General features: G+C 41.6%; 1 protein-coding gene across 1 annotated transcript; it reads left to right on the plus strand.

Annotated features, from left to right (window-relative positions):
• The first annotated feature begins 5814 nt into the window (after positions 1 to 5814).
• Positions 5815 to 12438, plus strand: DYNLT3 (dynein light chain Tctex-type 3). Its single transcript, XM_071554663.1, has 5 exons — positions 5815 to 5908; positions 6888 to 6929; positions 8753 to 8876; positions 9847 to 9924; positions 10990 to 12438. Exons 1-5 carry the CDS (start codon positions 5879 to 5881, stop codon positions 11064 to 11066), a joined length of 351 nt encoding a protein of 116 aa, XP_071410764.1. The 5' UTR covers positions 5815 to 5878; the 3' UTR covers positions 11067 to 12438.
• The last annotated feature ends 9209 nt before the right edge of the window (positions 12439 to 21647 follow it).

The following is a 21647-nucleotide window of genomic DNA, read 5'->3' on the forward strand; positions in this document are numbered from 1 at the left end:
GTTCGTGGGCTGCACCTTCCTTCAGGGTATGTCCATGTGCCCTGGGTTGGGGTCCTCCATGGGCTGTAAGTGGATGTCTTGTCTGGCATGGTTCTGCACAGGTTAAATGATCTTCATCAGTTGCAGGGAATTCTCTGCTTCAGGAGCTGCACCACCTCCTCCTACTCCTTCTTCACTGACCTTCATGTCTGCAGGGTTCTTGCCCTCACATTTTTTTTCTCACTCCTCTCTGTCACTGCTGCTGTACAGTGGTTTTTATCTTTTCTTAAACATGTTCTTACAGAGGCACCAGCCAGCCCATCCCTAGGCAGTGGCAGATGCATTTTCAAGCAAGCTGGAACCAGCTGTGTCTGGCATGGAGGCAGCTCCTGGTGTCTTCTCACAGAGGCCAACCCTGCAGCCCCCCAGCCACTGCCAGCACATGCCCATGTAAACTCAGTACAGATGGTTTGTGCCATTATTTGTGACCTCTGTGCCATCACAGAAGGAAACAAAGTGAGAAGGCAGGTCCCTGTGTTTAGCCATAAGCATATTGTTCTAGGTAAGAGTTTGCCTATTTCCTAAAAGCAGCAGCAAGGGCCACCACTGATATCACTAACAAGCCTAAACCCCTTAAACTCTTTTTTTGAGGCCAACATTGATATGAAAAACTGGAAAGATTAATTAATTTTTCTTCAGTTTGGTGCCAAAGAAAATATTGAAGAGTTTGACTCAGAAGAGTTCTTCTTCATACCCTCTCCCCCTTGTCCCCCTGCTTTTTTCTTTTTTTTTCCTCCTCAGCTTTAGTTTTGGAGAAGCTAGAAGTTTTTATGAACATGAAAATTCTGAAAACCCTCTTAAGGGCAGGTAACAGTTTCTCCCCAAGTAGTTAATTGCACTGATTAACTACTGCCACGCACAGCAACAGTCAGTTCTTTAGACAATCTCATTCTACATTTTCTTAGTGTTGTGCTACCTTCATCAAACCCTTTTCCTTCTTTATTACCATTTATGCTTGTTGGTGGCCATTGGATCTTAGCTCCAGCACTGGACCAGTGCAAGTGGTTTTCATCATGGCTTGTTCTGTGCTGTCACAAAAGCTACAATAAATATATTGCTCTCAGTGAGCAGGTGACCAGTTCCCACAAATGCCATTTCATTTGAATTTCTGCCAAAATGGTAAGATCCGAAATGTCAGCTTTTCCCATGAAATAGAAATTTTAAATGTTGATCAGCTTTTATCCCAAGTGTTTGTACATATTGCACATCCCACCCAACGTGACTTTTACAGTTGCCTGGGCACAAGGGAACAAGGCCAGTCCACAGAGCTTTGTCCCTTTCATGCTAAAGTGAGTGTCAACACTTAGAAAGTGAAGGAGGCAGCACTTTGCTCCCCTTCCAGCTCAGTGGTTTCTGTTTGAGTAGTCATGCTGTGTAGTGTAATGCTTCTTATTTGCTGCATTAGAACCATAAAGTTTTTAAACAGTTGCTGCATGGCCATTCAGCTTTTCAAAGAAGTTCTAGCAAACAAACAAACAAACAAACAAACAAACCAGAATAAAAGCAAATAATTTAAACTTTTGCTGGGGTTAAGCATCCCTGATCTGGTCAGCACAAAAGCTGCCATACTGATTAACCCAGGTGTCTATCTGTTCCACCCTTCTGGGCTCTGTGGTACCCAGCAGCAAGTGTTTAGGAAGAGATCTAGAATAAGAGTCAGCACACACCAATCCTTCCTCCAGCATCCAGCCACATGTAGCTTAGGAACCAAGCTAGAAAAAAATGATACCAGAGGTCTACTGATTTTATATTCCACAATTTAAAGTAGATGTGAAGGTTTAAAATGTTTACAACAATCTAAAGGAAAAATTGAGACAGGAGGCATACTGTTTTAGTAGCATTAGTATTCACATTTTTTGCTGGCTGTGCTCAAGCAGCGTAGGATCTCCACAGCCTGCACAGGCTGCCACCTCGCCAGTATGCCAGAGCCTCTTCAAATATTTGTGTTTTAATCAACAACTGATTTGAAACGCCCTGTTGTTCTCTTTCTTGTTAAGAGCTCCTGTTCTGTGTCTGAAAGATGGAAGCCTACAGCTCTTTCACATTTAGGGTTGCATTTCTGAGCCATCTCTTTCAGCACTTTTCGCATTTCCTATTACACTTCTCAGAGCTAATTATACTGTGAACCACTTTGCATTTCCCAAGATACAGTTTGCAGTGGTGTAACAAAGAATTAAGCAAAGTTATCAGGTAACTCTTCCTGAAAAGAAGTGTACTGGCTCCTTGTTAGAATTTAGCATTGCCCTTGTGAAATCAGTAATGGTATTAGTCATTCCCGGGGTGGGGAATAGAAAAATAATGGTGATTTTGGTCATTGAAATTAGATAAAAAGTTAATCTGTTAGGAAAAAAAGGAAAATAATCACTCAATAGTTGTGAAAGTAGTTGTACTTTCACTGAATTGAACAAATTTATATCGAAAACTATCTCAAAGATTATTTAATACCTCCTCCTCCTCCTCTCTAAAAGCTAGTTAGATGCCTGGCAGATGTTATCTAATGTGCTATTGATCCAGCAAAGGTGATTCCAAAAAGCAGGTCTGCTTTAGCATTTTATTATTCTTATATTTCAATTTTTATTTTTATTTTTTTTATTATCTAACTTGAATCTCATGAGTTCAAATAAAAGCATTATTTCTTGTCCTACCTTCTTTCATGCCTTGGGTCATTAATCTCCTTTTCCAGTAAATCACTGTGCAGACAGACACATCTACAAAAAGTCTGGACAAGGGTTATAAAATAAATCCACTTCCTTCACAAATCACATTTTCTAAGCTTCCTTTTGGTCTTTCTGCCTTCAGGAAGACTCTTCTGTTTCTGTCCCACCATCATACTGGGCTGAGAGTTATATTCAATATCTGATCGACACCAATGTAACTGCCTCCTGTGCCCTTCATTGTACCCTTCAATTTATTCAGTTATTTATAACATCCTCCTTGGGTTCCTATTCATTGTAATTACATCTTTTTCTCTGCAGCACTACTGCCTAGACAATTAGGCCCCATTTTGTATTTGTGCACTTGATGTCCTGGTTTTACAGATAATACTTTATATTTTTTATGAAATTTCTTGTTGCTGTTTTCTCCAGCCTATTCAATACTTTATAAATTTTGATCATGTCATTCAGTGTTCTTGCAAATTCTTTCAACATGATGTCATTAAAAAGCTTTTATAAGGATTACTTTTAATCAATTATTCCAAGTTATTGTGACAAATACTAATTACCTTTTGGGGCAAAAATCTACTCATCTTCTTGCACTTATTCCTTCTACTTTGTTAAACATTTATTAGGAATGATTGGCTAGTCTTTCACTAGATTATACATTCTTGTGTGGGAGACCTAAAAAAAAAAGGCAAATTTACAACAAAATAACACACCTACTTTTCTTCATCCACTGAACTGGCTGCCTTAGCAAAGAATAAAGTATCAGATTATTTGACGTATACTCCTGACACATCTGTGTTGGATGCTCATGGATGATGCAGAGAGTTCATTTGTAAACACTTCCTGGCTTAATATATTTTTGTCATTTATTGTTTTTCTAATGGCTCTCTGGATGCTGAGCTGAGCCTGATGGACTCAGCATTTCCTCAGGCCTCCTTCTATCCTCCTATCTACAAAGTGTAGCAGGAGAGCAAGGATAATCTTTTTTTGCAACAGGACACCACCCCACCATCACCACCACCCCCAGTCATGGATCATTCAAGAATCCTCTTTATTTTCCATGTAATTCAGTGACATAATTGTTGCTAACATTTCAAGGAATGCATTTCTTTAAATATTTCTAAGCAGAACTGAAAAATAGTCTAGGAGTTATTTTCACTTGATAGGATACTGCATTTGAAAACACACATGTAAACATGCAAAACCTCTGAAAATACAAAAAATAAAATATGCCAAGGACCCAAAGGGTGAGTTCTTTAAACACTGTTAGCTTTGTCAACAGGATGGCAATGCAAATACAACATATGCTTCTGCTAGCTTTTATTTCTTTGAAAATAAGCATGCAATTTCACCCCTAGCTTAGCCTATGAAGATACTACAGAGGTCACAGCAAAAAAAAGAAAAAGCCCTTTATACTGAAGGAGATTTTCTTTCATGTGTTTTTTTATGACTACATCCATCTGCACCTGCTCACAAAGATCTGTTTTTATTTAAAGGTATAGTCTTCATCTTCAGTTTTCACCTACCACAGCCACTGCAAATACTAAAGATGAAAACTAGTCTGAGAGAAGGTGAATATAAAAATACTTAAGCTTTGCTTTCCCCTGTACTCTCTTGTTTTTTAAACACAGCATTTCCAATGAATCTACAATTAAGACTGAACGAGACCCTTTTGTGAGGTAAATGTGTATCTGTCCAAACATATACAGACAGAGCTGAAATTAGAAGTGGGGCTCAGTCTGGCTTAGAAATACAGGAGGAAAATACAGGAGAAACCAGGAGAAAATACACGAGAAATACAGGTGTAATCACAGGAGAAAAATCTACACAAGACCTTCCTCCAAGTAAAAAGAATTATAAATATTAAAAAAAACCAAAAACACAACAAGAACAAAGAAATCCACCATTTGAAAAGTCTGTGTTGTTTTGTATGAGGTGCCTTTCCTGTTGCCCAGGCAACTTCAGAGAGAGAGAAAAGACCTGGTGTATTGATATATATATATATAATGTACTGAGTGAAACAAAACTAAAGATCAATTCTTTGTAATAAACTGGATCTAAAATAACAAGAAATTACAATTTTCCAATACTGCAAATTGGTTGGTAACATTATTGGTAAAGAGTGGGCACTCGCTCATGGAATCATAGAATGGCTTGGGTTGGAAGGGACCCTAAAGATCATCCAGTTCCATCCCCCTTCAGTAAAGGATTTAATCTAAGCCTGCTCTCCAATTTGGACCCATTCCCCCTTGTTCTGCCACTCCAGGCCCTTGTAAATAGTCCTGTCCCATCTTTCCTGCAGGCTCCCTTCAGGTACTGCAAGGCCACAATGAGGTTAGCAAGAAGCCTTCTTTCCCAGGCTGAACAATCCCAATCCTCTGTCTTTTATCACAGGAGAGGTGTTCCATCCCTCAGATCATCTCAGTGGCCTCCTCTGGACTCGCTCCAACAGGTCGATGTCCTTCCTGTGCTGGGGACCCCACAGCTGGAGGCAGCACTGCAGGTGGGTCTCACCAGAGTGGAGCAGAAGGGCAGAATCCCCTTCCTCAACCTGCTGCCCACTCTGCTTTTGACTCAGCCCAGAACATGGTTGACAGGATGACAAGTACTATATGAGTCTTTGCTTGCGAGACTGGATAGGAAAAAAATCCTCCAAATGTTAATGCTGCATAAAAAAAGTGCTGGGAACCTTCCCTTTCCTCTTCACCTCGGCGCTGCCGGCTCCAGGTACTCGCCGGCCCGAGGAGATCCATCCCGGGGGCTCCATCCCGGGGGCTGCAACCCGGGGAATCCATCCCGGGGTGCTCCACCCAGGGGGGGTCCATCTCGGGGGGGCTCCATCTCGAGGGATCCATCCCAGAGAGTCCACCGCGGGGGGATCCATCCCGGGGTATTCATCCCGGGGGGATCCATCTCGGGAGGTTCATCCCGGGGGATTCATCCCAGGGGGTCCATCCCAGGGTGATCCATCCCAGGGGGTCCATGCCGGGGCTCCATCCCGAGGGCTCCATCCCGGCAGGTCCATCCCGGGAGATCCACCCCAACAGATCCATCCCGGGTACCGGTCCGGCCTCCGCAGCGCCGCCCGCCCCGTCCCGCCCGCGGAGGCGGAGCCGAAGCCGCGCAGGACTCGGAGCCGCCGCTGCTGCCGGAACAGCCGCCGCCCGCCCGGGGCCATGGAGGAGTTTCACCCCCACAACGACGAGGTAGGGCGGCCCCTGGGGCCGTGCCGGGACCCTCCGCCAGCCGGGGCCGGGTGGCACTGCCCGGGGATGCGGCTGCCACCGGCGTGCCCGGCTCCGGGGATGGACGTTCCCTCCGGGAACCGGCCGAGCGCTGCCGCCGGTGCTGTCGGACCGCGGCCATTTTTCCCGGGAAACTCCCCGGCAGGTTCCCTGGGAAAAATAAAAGAAACCAAACCCAAACGTTTCGCAGAGGAAAACTCAACAAGTGCCAGACCAGCGCCGCGGGCTGGTCCCGCCAGCCCGGGCGGAGAAGCCGATCCCTCCCGCGCCTTTCACTGAAAACTCGCCGGTTTTCATTAAAAACCCCCAAACCCACCGTAAACATGAATGCCCTTGAGGTTTCTGCCCCTGCCCGAGTGTTTGAAATTCACGGGTGTAAGAGGCGGGTGGCACCAGGGCGCGTGCCCGTGTTCCCTTTGGGATCCAAGCTCAGTGCCCATGAGTAGGAATGAAATAGGAGGAATTAAAACTTACCAGCTTTTCCTGCGCTTGAGAAAGATATTGGGGTAAGCTGATGACTGTGCAAGCTGGTCTTTTTGATACTAAAATTACAAAACATTTCTGAAGCAACATGTAACCTGTGTGTTAGTAAGTCTGTGACTCCAGTAAAAATACAGATTAAAAGCCAAAATAAAAGATCTGTCGTTTAATTTTTCTTTGAGGATATCCCCATGACAAGCATAGACAGTGGTGGGGTTCAGTCATTGCAGAAACTGTAAACTGAACCAAGCTGCCTGAGGCCTGAGCTTTCTGCATCACCAGCAAAGCAATAACAAGTGCATGGAGCTGGGGTAAAAAGTAAGGTTTGTAGAATTGTGCTAACAGACCACACAATGCAAATAACCAGACACGAGGCCTAATCATTACATGTTCCTTAGAGTGAAACTGTGTAATTCATTTACTCTTCTGTCAGAATAATAATAATTACTCTTTATTGCAGATGATCTTCAATGCTGACGAGGCCCACAGCATCGTTAAGGAGGTGGGTTTTAACTAACAGCTGTATTTCAAAGAAATTCTTTACCTTGTCTTACCCTGCAGTATAGAGAAAGTTATTTCACTGACCATCCCACATAAATTCAATCTTATATTAAAGTATTATTTTTATCAAATAAAAACAGAGTTTCATTTGGAGCTGCTTTCAGCTCCATCTGATTGATGTCTTCAGCTACCTAAGGAGGAGAAGGTAGATGAGAGGAGAGCCAGATTTGCATTACAGTGGGAAGAGGAGGGATGGCAGTCACAAGCTGCAAGGCCAATTCACTCCCATATTTTTCCCCTTTATCTAACTAGAGAGAAGCTAGTAACTACAGAGGTTGCAGGGAGAGCTTGTGGAGTATCCATCCTTAGAGGTTTTTAAAACTTGACAAGGCCTTGAACACTGTGATCAGACTTGGAATTTAACCTTGGCTTGTGAGGGAGGTTGCACTGCATGAGCTCGTTGATGTAGCAATGGGTTTGAAAAGGATTTTTTACACAAAAAGAGCATCCTCATGGTCTAAATTAAATACTTACAAAGTGATTAATGAAGAGCCTGTAGCTTACAGGTTTTGCAGGGAAGCAGTGTTTTGAGAAAGGAATTCCTGGAGCGGCTCTGCAGGTCCTTTTCCACCTGCTCCATAAAGAAGGGATGGACTGTGCTTCTGAAGCTGCTGCAGAACACAACAGCAAGCTCCTGATGTCAGATAAATGACAATTCAACCCTTTATGTAACTGTCCCTGCCTTGCAAAGCCAGATACGGTATGAGACAGTCTCCAGACACTGGGAGTAAAGCCAAATGTTTCTGCCTCTGATCGGAAGCTTAACCAAAGAGAAGGAGATCTAGCACTGGATACATTTCAGGAAGGACCAAAATCCCTGAGGGATCTTGTCACTCTTCTGTATTCTATTTTTTGTGATTGTTTGTTTCCATTGAATCCTTTGGCCAGCTTTATATACTGTGATCAGAACTAATTGGGCTTTTCATAATCCGGGACATAAGGCTCTTACACAGCCTGGTAGTGGGTGGTTAGTGCATGGGATTCATCTTACTGAATCAGAGCAGAAGATAGTTTTATTTTACTTACCTTTTTCAGATGTGGGTTTCTTACCCAAATTTCTCAATTTTGAAAGTATCAATCAGCACATAATTCTGAATTTGCTATGAGCAGAGAATGCAATTTAAGAGTTACAGTTAGGGAGAAGACTTTCTGTTCAGTCATTTTAAGCAAGGGTTTTCCAATCTGTAGCTATGGGAGAACATGTAATTTTCAAGCAGTTCAGATATTTCTTTTGCTGCAAGGTATGATCCCTGAGTATCTTCCATATCTTCCTCACCTTTTAAGCTGGGGGGTGCATTTCACTATTGTCACTCTAGATCCGCAGATTTTGGATTTTCTCACAGACTCTGAAAGGTTGGCCAGCCCAAGCTGATACTATTAATTTTAGTCCCATTTCCATTACAGTAGCTTCTGGAAGCCAATTTGGAGTAGACAGACTTTAGTAACTTTGGGATGTGTTAGTAGCTTCATTGGTAAATAGGTCCATTCACTTGGTACTTAAAGCACATGGCTAAGGACTTTGCTGCAAGAAATTTTCAATTGGGGTCTCTTTTTTTATTCATGAAATACTGTGGTAAATATGTACTAAAAATAAGTTTCCAATAAGGGTAACTTTACTTCCCATTCAGCAACTGATACGTGATGATGTCAAGTAATTTAAAGTAATCTAATTACCAGGAAAAAGATCCCTAGACTTTGTGAAACATTTGAAACCTTTGCATTTGGAAATTTGTTTACTGTAACTATTTTTTTTCTCTATTTTAGTGCATAGAAAGTGTTATAGGCAAGGCAGATTATAATCACAACAAAGTGAACCAGTGGACTGCTGCTATAGTGGAACAGTCACTGACACATCTGGTAAAACTTGGGAAAACATACAAATACATTGGTAAGTACAAGCAGTTGTACTGGCACCACATGCAGTCACAATAAATATAAATGCAGTGCTGTATTCAGTAGAAAGTTTTAAACTGTAAACAAAGCAGAGCAGATACCTGAACTCTTCTGTTATATAAATTTTTTTAGTAATACCTGTGATAAGGCTGTGGCAGTTTTACCTGGGCTGGGCATGCTAGTAACTTTTAACACAGATTACATATTACATGGTCTTTTCTGATTGTTAAGCAACCCCAAAGCAATTATATTGATTTTTTTGTATCAGTGCAGGAAATAATGGCTATCTTAAATAAAATTTTCAGCTGCATTAAGCTTCTTGTAAATACAAACATTTGGAACACTTTAGTCCTGTATTCTAAGTTGTGTGTCCCATTATATTTATATATCTATATAGATATCTGTGAAAGGGAAATTGAAATAAGTAGAAGTTTAACCCACTTTGGTCCTTTTGTGGAGTGTAGCAAGTGTTAGCACACTGTTCTCTTTTCAAAAGTCTTGAATTCAGATTGTCACTGGCTTTGTGACCATTGCAGGTCAGTCTAGAAACGCTGCATGTTACTGGGATGTGGTTTCAGAGAGCATCAGCCAGTATTTTTGGGAAACAGCTCTCATCAAGTGTGACTTCTGCTGTACCTGTGAGGACAGCACCTGCAATCCTGTTCTGAGGTGCCCATGACACCAGCCATATCTAAGAAGTTTAAAAGATAAAATCCATAATCCTATTAGCAAGCATTTTGTTAAAGCTATTGTGTTAATATGAGTAAAAATAATCATGAAACTAATAACAAGTTCTTAAGGAAAATACTGGTGGCAAGGAGGTTGTCAGAAATGGCTTTGACTTAGCTGAATGCCATGTGCCACCCATTTGAAAATTTAATACAGGCTTGAGTTCAGAAGTACTGAAGGAGTGACCTCTTTTGCTTTAGTAATTAATGCCTTGATTTTATGGCTGCACCTTGCAGTTACCTGTGCAGTGATGCAGAGGAGTGGAGCTGGTCTTCACACAGCAAGCTCGTGCTTCTGGGATACCACAACTGATGGTAAGTTTCCCCATCCAAGCAGAAAATTCATGGGAAAAGAAATGTCACTTCTTGCTCAGTTGTAACATCTGTGTTGAACATTTTGGGAGTGGCTGTAGTGGCAGTAGCTTTTAGAATTAGGTGCTTGTTTAGAATCCCAGTAGAAATGTTATCAGTCAGTGCCTGCATTAAGAGCAATTGCTTTGAAAATGATAAGAAACAAGACTGGAAGTGCCTTTCATTCTGAAACAAGAGTCAAAGCATTAAATCCTTGTCAGTAACCACAGATCAGTTCAAGAGACAGTAAAACATTCACAGTAAATACGAGTGGTTAGTCCTAAACATACCTGCCTGCCTGCTGTGAGAAGGAGATCAGAGCCTGGTGAAAAATAAACAGTTTGATTAACAATATGTGTTTTGTCTGCTTAACTGTCAGCCAGGCTTTGGATGCATTATATTGTTTCAAAATTAGTTCTAACTACATTTTTTCCCAGGTTCAGAATATCATGGGAAATAAATACTAAAATCATGTCTTGTCTGCCACAGACTCAGAAAGGTCTTTTTAGAAGACAGTGTCAGGGTTTGACTTTAAAGCAGAGAGGGCATCAAAAGGTAACCAAGGTTAAAAACAATTGTAAAATGAAGTTAAGTAAATGAGAACAGTTTAATCTTCATGTTTCCTTGGCCTGTAAAGCATTGATACAATAGGAGAGGAAAATTACTGAAGTACATACACTGGAATGTCTTTGGTCCAGTCTTTTTTTTTTTCTGAATTCTTGTTTATCTTGCCAATTTCTGTTTGAGATTTTTAAGGATTTTTGCAATTCCAGCTTTTAAGAAGAGACACTGAAAGGGTGTTTTCCTGGAAACTGTTTAAGTATACAAGACTCATGTTAGGTAACAATGTATGAGTTACTGAAAATGTTTTGAGGATTGTAGTCTATTTATAGGCAAGATAACATAGTACCATTTACCTTAAATGACAACTGAAATATTTATATTAATTTGATATAATTTACACTGTGATAAAGTGAATGCAGTAAAGACACTGGAATTCTGGTTTCATGTTGTAATAATCTTTCCTAGGAACCTGCACGGTGAGATGGGAAAACCGAACAATGAACTGCATTGTCAATGTGTTTGCTGTTGCTATTATCCTGTAGCTGCCTGGAAGATAAAGTTAAGCAACACCAAAGCCTTTAAAAAATCATCCGAGCATATGGCTAATATTTCAAACTATTATTTGTTTCTGTATGAGGAGCATACAGAAGTTCTCTGCAGAGAGCATACAGTCTAAGCCAGTTCTCATAGATTAGTTATCTGAAAGCTAGCAAAAAATCTAATATTTATATATGTATCTATCTAAAGAGAAAGTTTGCATAATTTAAATATTTAGAAGTATGTTAAGAAGATGCCACAAAGATCAATACAATTTATGTCAAAGCTAATATCAAAGGTACTTTGTTCAAGAGGAGCAAAACACATCAAATCAAAGGAAATGTCAAAGGGCAAGCAAGACCTTTCAGGATCATGGTGCATTTGGCAAAAAATTACAAATCAGAGTGGATATATTATAAACAATACTGGTTTTTCATGTTTGATAAACAAAGCTAACTTGCACTTTGAATGCTGGTGCTTGTGAAATTGCATGAGCATCATGTTTTGGTCGAGCATGAACGTTTACATTGACATTAAATCCAGTTAAACTTCCTCCCCCCTTGGAGGCAGAGAAGGACTTTGCTGGGTGAAATTTACCTAGTCCTAGCAGAATTCTAATTTGTCTTCAAATGAAGAATATAATATTTGTTAGCAATTCAGGGAAACATGCTGGAGACCTGCCATCAGCCTTCAATTCATTGTTTATAAATCCAAAAACATTCTAAAGGTACTTAAATTTGATTTTATTCCATGACTGTGGAATCTGTGACAAGGACTTTATTGATTCCTCCCGCAGGAACTGGGAGCTGGGGCAGTAAGACTGCACCCACATCAGTCCAAGCAGGATTAAAGTGCTTGGTGAGAAGACACACATATTTCTAGAGGCTCTTGCTAGCATTGAAAGCATTTATCAAAGTAACATATCTGTTGTTTATAAGAATGTTTCCTATGTTCTCTAAGTCTAGAATTGGATCTTAGTCCTATGAAATAATACAGTTAAGTTTTGAGCACTAAGAGTTCCCCTCCTTTAAAGAATTATGCAAGTTCTTAACTTTGCTCATCTGATGAGTCTTAACTTGAAGTATTCCACATGGAAGAAAAACATTTGCACATTTGCAAGTACTTGCAGGATTGGGGCCTACGTTTTTGTTCATTAATGCACAAATTATATGATAAAGAGATGTATTGATACCAAAAATGCCTAAATGAGTGCTGCCACTAAGTGGCAGCTACCTTAAGTTGTTTTCTCAGATGCTGCTTATTGATGGAATTTCTTCTTTATAACTGTATGTCTTTGGAAGAGACTGGTATCTACCTAACAGCTCCTGTAAGGCTGTTTTGGATTTCAAGAAATGAACATTAAAGCACTACTACACAGTTTGGCTTGGTTTGGAATTTTTTTCAGGTAACTGACTATTAGGACATGTCACAAATGTCCTGTATAAAGAGCAAGCTAAAAATACATTATTGCTTAAGTCATGTATACCTGTAACTAGTGTGACACTAGAGAAGGAATGGTGTATGTGTAATTCACAGTGCTCTTGAAAATATTTTGCTTTGCAGACAAATAGAGTTCTGCTTTTACCTAAGTGAAAGTAAAATTAGTACTGTAATACTGCATTTGCCAAACAGGCAAGTGTAGCTGAGGATGGATGTGTATGTCGTACTGACCTTCAAATGCAGAATAATTAAACATTGCTTAGGTTAGGACAGAAATTTCTGAGCTGTGTGCCAGCATCCAAGAGTCAAGTTGTGGAACTGACAAAAATGCAGTATGATGCTGTATGTTCCCATGTATGAGTTCATGAGGAAAGACACCTGGTTTTTTTTCCCTTGCAGATTTTGTTAAAAGAGTGAAAGGGAAAGTAAGAGACTGGATTTGTTACTTTTCATTGCCTGCCAGGTGTCTGTGAGTAAGTTGTTACTGTTTCTGATAACTCTTTTCCCATCACACTCAACTTCCCCAATGAAACAAGTACAAATCCCAGTTTAGACTTGTGCAATCTAAAGCTCTTCACAGAAGCCATTGAAATTTCACCTTGTAGCCATCCAACGAGGAGTTGGACGTGAATGTCAGCACACTGGTATTTTAAATACACCACAAAAGAGACAACATTAACCTTTGGTAGCCTACATGCATCAGTACAGTAGCTGCCATTTAGAAAATGGTGGGGTTTTTTTCTAATGCAGAGAGTAGATCCTAAAATGAACAATTTTCACCTGACTATTGGGACATGCCTTGCTGCCTCCTGTACAGTCTGACCACATAATTTTGTTCCCATTTAATTTGGAGAGAGTTTTTTTAGCAGAGTCACAGTGTGACACAAGTACACAGCCAGACTGCACCCCCATCAGAGTATTCTGAGCCAGGAACTCCTGTCCATGTGCCTGCACGACACTCCTAAGCTCAAAGCCAGCACTGGTTTGTTTCTCAAGGAGTACCTGAGCTCAGATGTGATATTCTGTGAATGCAGCAATAAACCCAATTGCTAAGTGGCTCCAAAGCTGTGCAGTCACATGTACGTTGTGTTGCATGTGAGCCTCTCTAACCTCTTGGGTCTGTGCCAGGTAAGGGGGCTGTGGACACTGGTTTATAGATGGAATGGTTTCTCTCTTGCCCTCCCTCAGTGGAAGGCTGCAGCCAAACACCACATGCCCACTGAGGGAGATTGTTCTACTCTGATGAATCTAAATCACCATTGAGTAACTGGAGGTTTCAGCTCATATGTTCCATTAAGCAGCTGCTTTCAAAACACAGGACACAGGTGACAGCAGCTTTATTTGTTACATAAAAGTTTTCTAAAAAGAAACAGGGTCATGCTACAGTTACAGCTGCACACACCCCTTAACACCCATCCCACTGTCTGACCTAAAACGACTTGAAAAGCAGAATCAGGGTTACAGACACACCTCACTGGTCATTACTGTTGGTGTCAGGCACTTACAGTCACTCTCATGCAAAGCAGCTTCTGGGATCACAGAGCACAAGTGCACAAAGCAGAAGAGACGAAAGAGCAAGTTTTGTAATTGCACTACCCTTTTAAATAGATATTGTAACCAAATTTTAATGACAGAATTTCTAATCTATGCTTATGTAGCTTCATAGTGTAGAGATCACAGGGTTCCAAATCAAAGTCACTAAAATCCCCCATCTACAGGGGAAGGTGGCAAGATGGACAAACTGGCTCAGCTGCAAAACACTCAAACTTCTTTCTAGTCAGCAGGTTCTCCTCAAAGGCCTATATTGAATATAATTAAAATAATTTCTTAAAAGCACCTCCTAAATCAGAAACATCGTATCTGCAAAACCCTCCATCATATCTGTAAACACCTTAGAAAAAATTAAACATTCTCTGCTCCCTGTTTTTACTGCAATTTTTGAGGCAGCCATTATCTAGCACTTGTTCATGACCACCTGGGTAAAATTGGACGTTGGAAGAAGGGGGATGAATGAAATGAAGTCCTTATTTGACCGCACGACAGTGTTCATACAAACAAATACCCTGTCTAGAGATAATACAATTTAGCATTTAGATATTAGCCAGCAGAAGTGAGAGGGCTGTGTAATAGCAAGGCTGTGACTGCCTTTATTGGTACTCACAGCACCCTGCTTGAGGCAGTCATGACTTTATGCAACCTCAGTCAATAATGGGGGTCTTGTTGGCTGTGTGGGCTTCCACAGGGGATGTTGAAAGTGGTCTGACCAAATCACACAAGAATCTACTGCAGGGTTCCAGGTGATTTCATTTGTTGGTTTGAAATGTCTTCAAGTTTGAAATGTGCTCAAGACTATGTGAGGACCTCACAGATCAGTGGTGCAACAGCTATATATTATTCATAGAATCATAGAATCATAGAATCATAGAATCGATTGGGTTGGAAAAGACCTCCAAGATCATCGAGTCCAACCCTTGGTCCAACTCTAGTTCATTTACCAGATCATGGCACCCAGCGCCACGTCCAATCTGCATTTAAAGATCTCTAGGGATGGTGAATCCACCACCTCTCTGGGCAGCCCATTCCAATGCCTGATTACTCTCTCTGCAAAAAATTTTTTTCTGATATCCAACTTAAATTTCCCCTGGCAGAGCTTAAGCCCGTGCCCCCTTGTTCTATTGCTCATACCTGAGTTGAACAGGAAATTAATCCTAAACAAACTGTAGCCACAGCTGTAGCTGGGTGATCTGCTAATGTTGTGAACAAATTATAGTTGCCTATTTCATGCCATTTATTACCCCTGAACGATACCTGAAATGATTTTTTTGTAGGGAGCAACTTTGCAAAAGCTGGCTTTGGAAGAATCAATTGAGTAGCTTAAATTTAAGGTTTATATCTGGATCAGCTGAGGCTTAGAGATCCTCCAAGCTCATCTCTTCGTAGCGTTGCTTTGACATCATTAAGCAACCTGTGCAGTTGCCTCAGGTGTATGATTCTGCAAAGTGTCATCTTTATTTGAGTGACATCTGGAAAATACATGTTTTCCAGTTTGGGCTCCGTGACTTGCTCCACATGAAGCAAACACAGAGCTCTCTGAACACACAGTTCTGCTGCTGGATGCAGTGGGCAGCTAAAGCAGGTGCCTGTGCGAGGGAGAGCAGCCGGACCAGTCACTGGCGTGGAGTCAGCCAAGGAGGAAATGTCCCTGCTGTGGCCTTAAAAGTAGATATAGCAGGTAACAGTGACTTTGTTACAAAACAGCCAGAGCAGTTATGGTTATGCCATTCCTGGTGAAACCCATGTTTTATGTGAAATTGTCAGGAAACAGGAGGCTGCAAACTGCCAATCTTTGCTTGCTGGCAGATAACCCACACATGCTCTTCTTACTTCCCTTCTGGGAATTCCAGGCTCAGGGCAGTGGCTGCAGCTGTGTGGGTGTGACAGTCACCTGCCCATCTTCTGCCTTTGCCTTTTCTGGTATTAACTGCTGGGCCCTGTAAAAATAATCTTTCTGTATCCATGCTTAACTTCGTATATGACATACCTTTAATTTCAGTGTTGCTACTATTAAAAATACTTTCTCTTGAGAAGAGACACAGGACTGGCATTCATGTGTTAGACCACAACAGTCGTGATACCCAGTGTTACTGCACAGATGTTGCCAAATTAAAAATACAGTTGGTGTTATATATTGTCAACCTCCTTCAATCTCATAAAAATTTGCATAATGTTTTCTCTTTTATAAGTCAAACTTGAAACTGAGAAAAGCAATGAAGAGAGTCAGTGTGAAGGGGCATGGAAAACATCAACAGCTGAAACAGAAAATAAAGAAAGAATAGAGCTCCAGATTTATTTTTATATTTTCCACATAGGTAGATTATTTAAATTAATGGCAAACTTCAAGTCATAGAACCAATCCTGAAATGCAGATGAATTTACAGAACCTGGCCTCCATCTCTGTCTTTTTCAGTAACCTGTAATTTTCTCAGCTCCTGTCTCATTTCTTTTGGAAAGAAGATTAAACAAATAAACCTAGCTTGGAAACCTAGCTTAAGAATTGCTCCAACAGTAGCCACTGGAATGTGTAATTCTCCATAACAGTAGTAGCAGCAGCAGTAATTTTGTTATACTAATAGGGTTATTACTGTACCACCAAGAAGCACTAAGTTGGGAACAATGCCCAGCTATGCTGGATGTTATTCATACATAAAATAAAAGCCCAACTACAGTGTGAAAGCTGTTCAGTTTGACTGTAGAGAGAAAACTGAAATGGCTGGACACAGGCAGTTCTAGGAACACAAAGTACTCTCAGCCACCCCTAAAACAGCAGTCCTAGAAAGTAATTTGAGCCCAATTGCTGTCTCAAGATGAGGACAGAGTTGAAGGGAAGGTCACTGCTCAGCACGTTGGTGCTGTTATATTAGCATGAAGTTGTTTCTATTAGTTCTTTAAAAGATGAGCATCTTTTTGTGTTGGGTGGAGAACAAGACAAACAAGGTGAGATGTTCTCTCTGCAGCTTGAGTGGTGATCACAGGACAGGCAAAGTCCTGGGCCACCTTTCCCATTGACACTTTCCTCAGCAGGAGTAAATACCTACCTGGCACGTAAGGCAGCAGTTTGCTTGCTTGCTTGCTTGCCTCACCAGTGTTTTCTCTGCTGTTACCCCTGCCTTATGCAATTACAAAATGCAATCCTCTCCCCATTAACTGGCAATGAACAGCGTTTTCCTCCACTGGTAGGGGGAGGTGGGAAACAAATTAAATGGCTGTGGACATTAGCTAAATAAGGAGGGAACATCTGTTACTTCTGAAGGGGAAGTGTCCATCTTAATGGGTTACAGCTTAGTCTTTGCAAATTACTTCAAAGTAACATAATGACTTTCATCATTCTCTTGGTTTTGGGGCTGGTTTCTGTTGCTTACATAAATGCAACTGTGCCTGTTAAATTTTCCAAGTAGCAAGTTGCCTGTATCTATCACAAGAGTATATCTGAGAAATGCAGATTTTTTTATGCAGCATTAACATTTGGGGGATTTTTTTTCCTATCCAGTCTCACAAGCAAAGACTCATATAGTACCTGTCATCCTGTCAGCCATATCCTGGGCTGCGTCAAAGCAGCGTGGGCAGCAGGTTGAGGGAGGGGATTCTGCTCCCCTGCTCCACTCTGGTGAGACCCACCTGCAGTGCTGCCTCCAGCTGTGGGGTCCCCAGCACAGGAAGGACATCAACCTGCTGGAGCAAGTCCAGAGGAGGCCACCAAGATGATCAGGGTGATGGAGCACCTCTCCTGTGAGGAAAAGCTGAGAGAACTGGGATTGTTCAGCCTAGGAAAGAGAAGGCTTTGTGGTCACATAACTGTGGCCTTCCAGTAACTGAAGGGTGAATACAAGCAAGATGGGGAGGAACTATTTACAAGAGCATGTAGTGATAAGACAAAGTGGAATGGCTTCAAACTGAAAGAGAGTAGGTTGGATTAGTTCTTAGGAAGAGCTTCTTTATTATGATCGTGGTTAGGCACTGGGACAGGTGGCCCAAAGAAGCTGTGTCTGCCACATCCCTGGCAGTGTTCAAGGCCAGGCTGGACTGGACTCCTAGCAACCTGGTCCAGTGAGAGGTGCCCCTGCTCATGGCAGGGCAGTTGGAACTATACGATCTTTAAGGTCTCTTCCAACCCAGGCCATTCTATGATTCTGTGATCATCTCCTTCCCTGATTACTGCTCTTCCCTTTCTGCCAGCTTCAAGATCTCCTCCCCAGATGTTGCCATGGAAATCTGATCTCTAATCTGTCACTGATACCCATGCTCACAGTTAACCTCACCACCACCTTGGAAGGATTTAGAGCATACAAGTATTTACAGAGTGCATCAGTGCACAAAGGGCTTAAATAGGACATTGTCTTCTTGCAGGCTATCAACAAGGAACAGTGGGAAACACTGTAAGTACACTGATGTATTTCAATACAATAATGCAATGCATTCTCAGGCCAGCACTCATATCACTACAGTTAACTTGGAGGAGATCTTGGGGTGTTCAGAGTACTTGCCTGGGGAAAAGTAGATGGAAGGCCCCAGACAGTGATGTGAGGGTACATGGCATATGAAACTGCAGTCCCCAAGTAGTTCATTCATTATGATGGCTTTTTCAGTGGTACCAGCTGAACATCCCTGGAGGTTTTTAAACTGAGATTGGACATGGCACTGAGTGCCATGATCTGGTAAAGGGACTGGAGTTGGACCAAGGGTTGGACTGGATGATCTTGGAGGTCTTTTCCAACCCAATCGATTCTATGACTCTATGATCTGAGAGATTAGTGCAAATATAGGGATTGGGACACTCATTAAATTATCAGCAATGGTGATTAACTGAGGCAAGATCCCTGGCTATGTTTGCAACATGGGCTTTGCTGCTTGCCTTAAAGGGTCTGAAATGGCAGGGAAAGGGCTCACTTCAGATGCAGCAACTTCTGTGACAGAGACTATAATCTTTAGAAGTTTCTCTAAAGTGAATACGAAGTAATATTGGGTAGGTGAGCTTCAGTTAGTCCTCTGTAAGCAGTCTTTCATTGCAACCCGTGTTGCTGTCCCCTACACACTATTTTATCATTATTTATTTTGGCTTGTAGTGTTAGGTCTTTGCTATCAAGTGCTTAGTTTATGTAATTGAGATGGAGAACAGTGATGGACAATGATCTGCATATTCACTTAACCATTTGCAGCCCTATTACAGTGCCAGTACTGCAGGAATTGTTAGCAGATGAGAGGAACTTGCATAATTTTGAAGAAGACAGCCGCTTTCTTTTTCTGTCTCCTCAGGGGGATTTGCTACAGGAAGTGTTTCTCACAGTTGGTTTTTCAGTCTCTGCTGATTTCCTTGCTGCTATCTGAGCAAGGGCAAGATCTCAGAGGACTTGAGTGAATTCATCACCCGAAAACACGCTTGAGCTAGCACTCGTTGTCACAGATGTAAGGGAAGTATAAGCAGAAAGCAGGGAGGGTGATAAAACCACAGCAGTAACTGTCTTCATTAGCTGCTCATGGGACCTAGCCCAGCCTTGGATCATCTTGCAGGGATATTAACTTATTCCCTGGCTTCGTGGTATTACAGAGTAGAAATCTATTTGGTCAGTGTTGGTGCAGAGTCTGTGATGTGAAACTGGACACTTGCTCTGCCAAAATGCCCTACTATTAACACCAGTATTAACAGCTATATTTTGGCCTGTTAACTGCAAAGTGATGACAACAATTACCATCACCAAGTTCTTCTCTATGCCATATTCTTCACCCAAAGAAGCTCCACTTGAATTTTCTCAGTGCTCTCCACGATTCAAAAAGAAACCTTACAGAGCTTCAGAGCCCAAGACTTTAGCACAGTCCAGTCTAACTCACAGGAGTGTATAAAGAGAAAACCAGCATAAGAAACATCTACACTTCACTTCAAAGGGAGTACCAAAGATAACTCTGCATGCCTTTTGCCCTGGAGTCCATAAAATGTATGCTGAATGGTATGTATATGTTTTCTTAATACCAGTTGACCTAAAAGTTCAAAACAAATGATCCAAACAGTTGTTTGCAGGGCCCCTTGATTTGTAAATTGTTTCCAGAATTATAAAACATCAGTTCCAAGGGATAGAGATGGTCTGACTCCTGCTTGGCTGGCCATTATCTCCCTCCCTGTACAATAATGCTCAGCAAGGTGGACGGGTATTTGAAGGCAGTGAGTTTTTTGGCTATTTCCTTCATTTTTGAGCAGTGCAAATGAAATACTGGGTCAAATGGAGGGATTTTCTTACAGGAGAAATGTATATAATTTGCCCAGCATGTGCTGGAAACCTAGAATAGAGCAGCTCATAAATTTCTTTCATTGTAGAATTTAAAATTAAAATCATTAAGTAGAAGAAGAAAATATGGGAGAGAACCAGAACAGTCTGTTTTGGCAATGCAGAAGTGGCTGCAGCCCATGTCTATTTGTAGTCACAGGGGAGGTTGCAGCAGAATCCTGTTACGCAAGGTGTGCACTGCAGTGGTTGGAGCTCGAAGCGAAGCCCTTGTGCTTCTTCCTGAACTTGCATTGGGCACAAGCACTGACAACATTGGCAAAAAATCTTGGGAGCTGGAGATTTTCAGGAAATTTGCAGAGCTTTGGAGCAGGAAGGAGTGGGTAAGTGAAGGGAGGACAGCAGGAACTGGTAGAAAAAACAGCTGGAGAGAAATTGGTGGTAGCTGTCCGAGCAAGAATGCACCAGTTTGCCAGGTAGAAAAGGACCAGTGGAAAGGAGGGGACTGAGGCCAGCAGAGGTACAGAATGGGACTGGAAAGCATTTGTAATCTTTCATCAAGTCTTTCAACACTTTTCCACTCTACTGTGATTAATTTAACTGCTAGTCTGGACTGGTTTGTGTGTGGTGAATGTAAATGAGATCAGAGGGTTTTTAAGGTCTGTATCAAATGCAAAACCAAATGTCTGGTTCATGACAAATAACTGTTTTGGCTTGTCTGGAACTGACACTGTTTTACCCAGTCAGTCATCAGGATCTTGATCCTGCCAACGCTTACATCCGTAGCATCTTCACATTTGCACCTGATACTCTTTGAGCTTATAGAACTATGTGTTTGGGTGTCAGAGCTCACATTTGGCTCTCAATGCTACAAAAAAGTCATTGTAAAATGAAAAAGATAAGCAGTCAACATTAACTTGCTCAGAACACTCCAAAATAGAGCAGTATCCTCAGAAAAAGTGCCATAATAATGAGACATTATTTCTATTTGTTCAAAAATACTTTGTGTTTCACAGGCAGCTTTTTGTTGGGCCTTTTTTTTTTCTGTTTCTAATTTGGTTTAACTCGCCATTTGAGAACTGAAAAGCACAAAATCCCCACTCAGCAGAGAAAGTTTTACAAGACTTCAAAGAGGAAGACCTATTTTGCAACCAGGGTAGTTTCCCCACTGTGATGGTGAACAGGCAGAGTAGCATTTTCAGTGCAGGATAAAACTCAGAAAGCTTGGATTTCATTTTCCCATGTGCACACCTCACAAGTAGGTACCAGAGAAGGAAGGAGGACTACATGAGATGCAGTACATATCAAGGTCTTGCTTGAGTACATTACCTGAGTATGGCCCAGTGCCATGTCCTCTCCAAAGCCCCCTTCCAG

Source organism: Pithys albifrons, chromosome 1 (genome assembly GCF_047495875.1).
Source record: "Pithys albifrons albifrons isolate INPA30051 chromosome 1, PitAlb_v1, whole genome shotgun sequence".
Classification (NCBI taxonomy): Eukaryota; Metazoa; Chordata; class Aves; order Passeriformes; family Thamnophilidae; genus Pithys; species Pithys albifrons.

Bases quoted from the DNA above. Each gene is read 5' to 3' on its own strand.
- DYNLT3 (XM_071554663.1), top strand. From the start codon at position 5,879: ATGGAGGAGTTTCACCCCCACAACGACGAG. The intron at 5,909-6,887 runs GTAGGGCGGCCC...TCTTTATTGCAG, and splicing joins TTCACCCCCACAACGACGAG to ATGATCTTCAATGCTGACGA. The intron at 6,930-8,752 runs GTGGGTTTTAAC...TCTCTATTTTAG, and splicing joins CCCACAGCATCGTTAAGGAG to TGCATAGAAAGTGTTATAGG.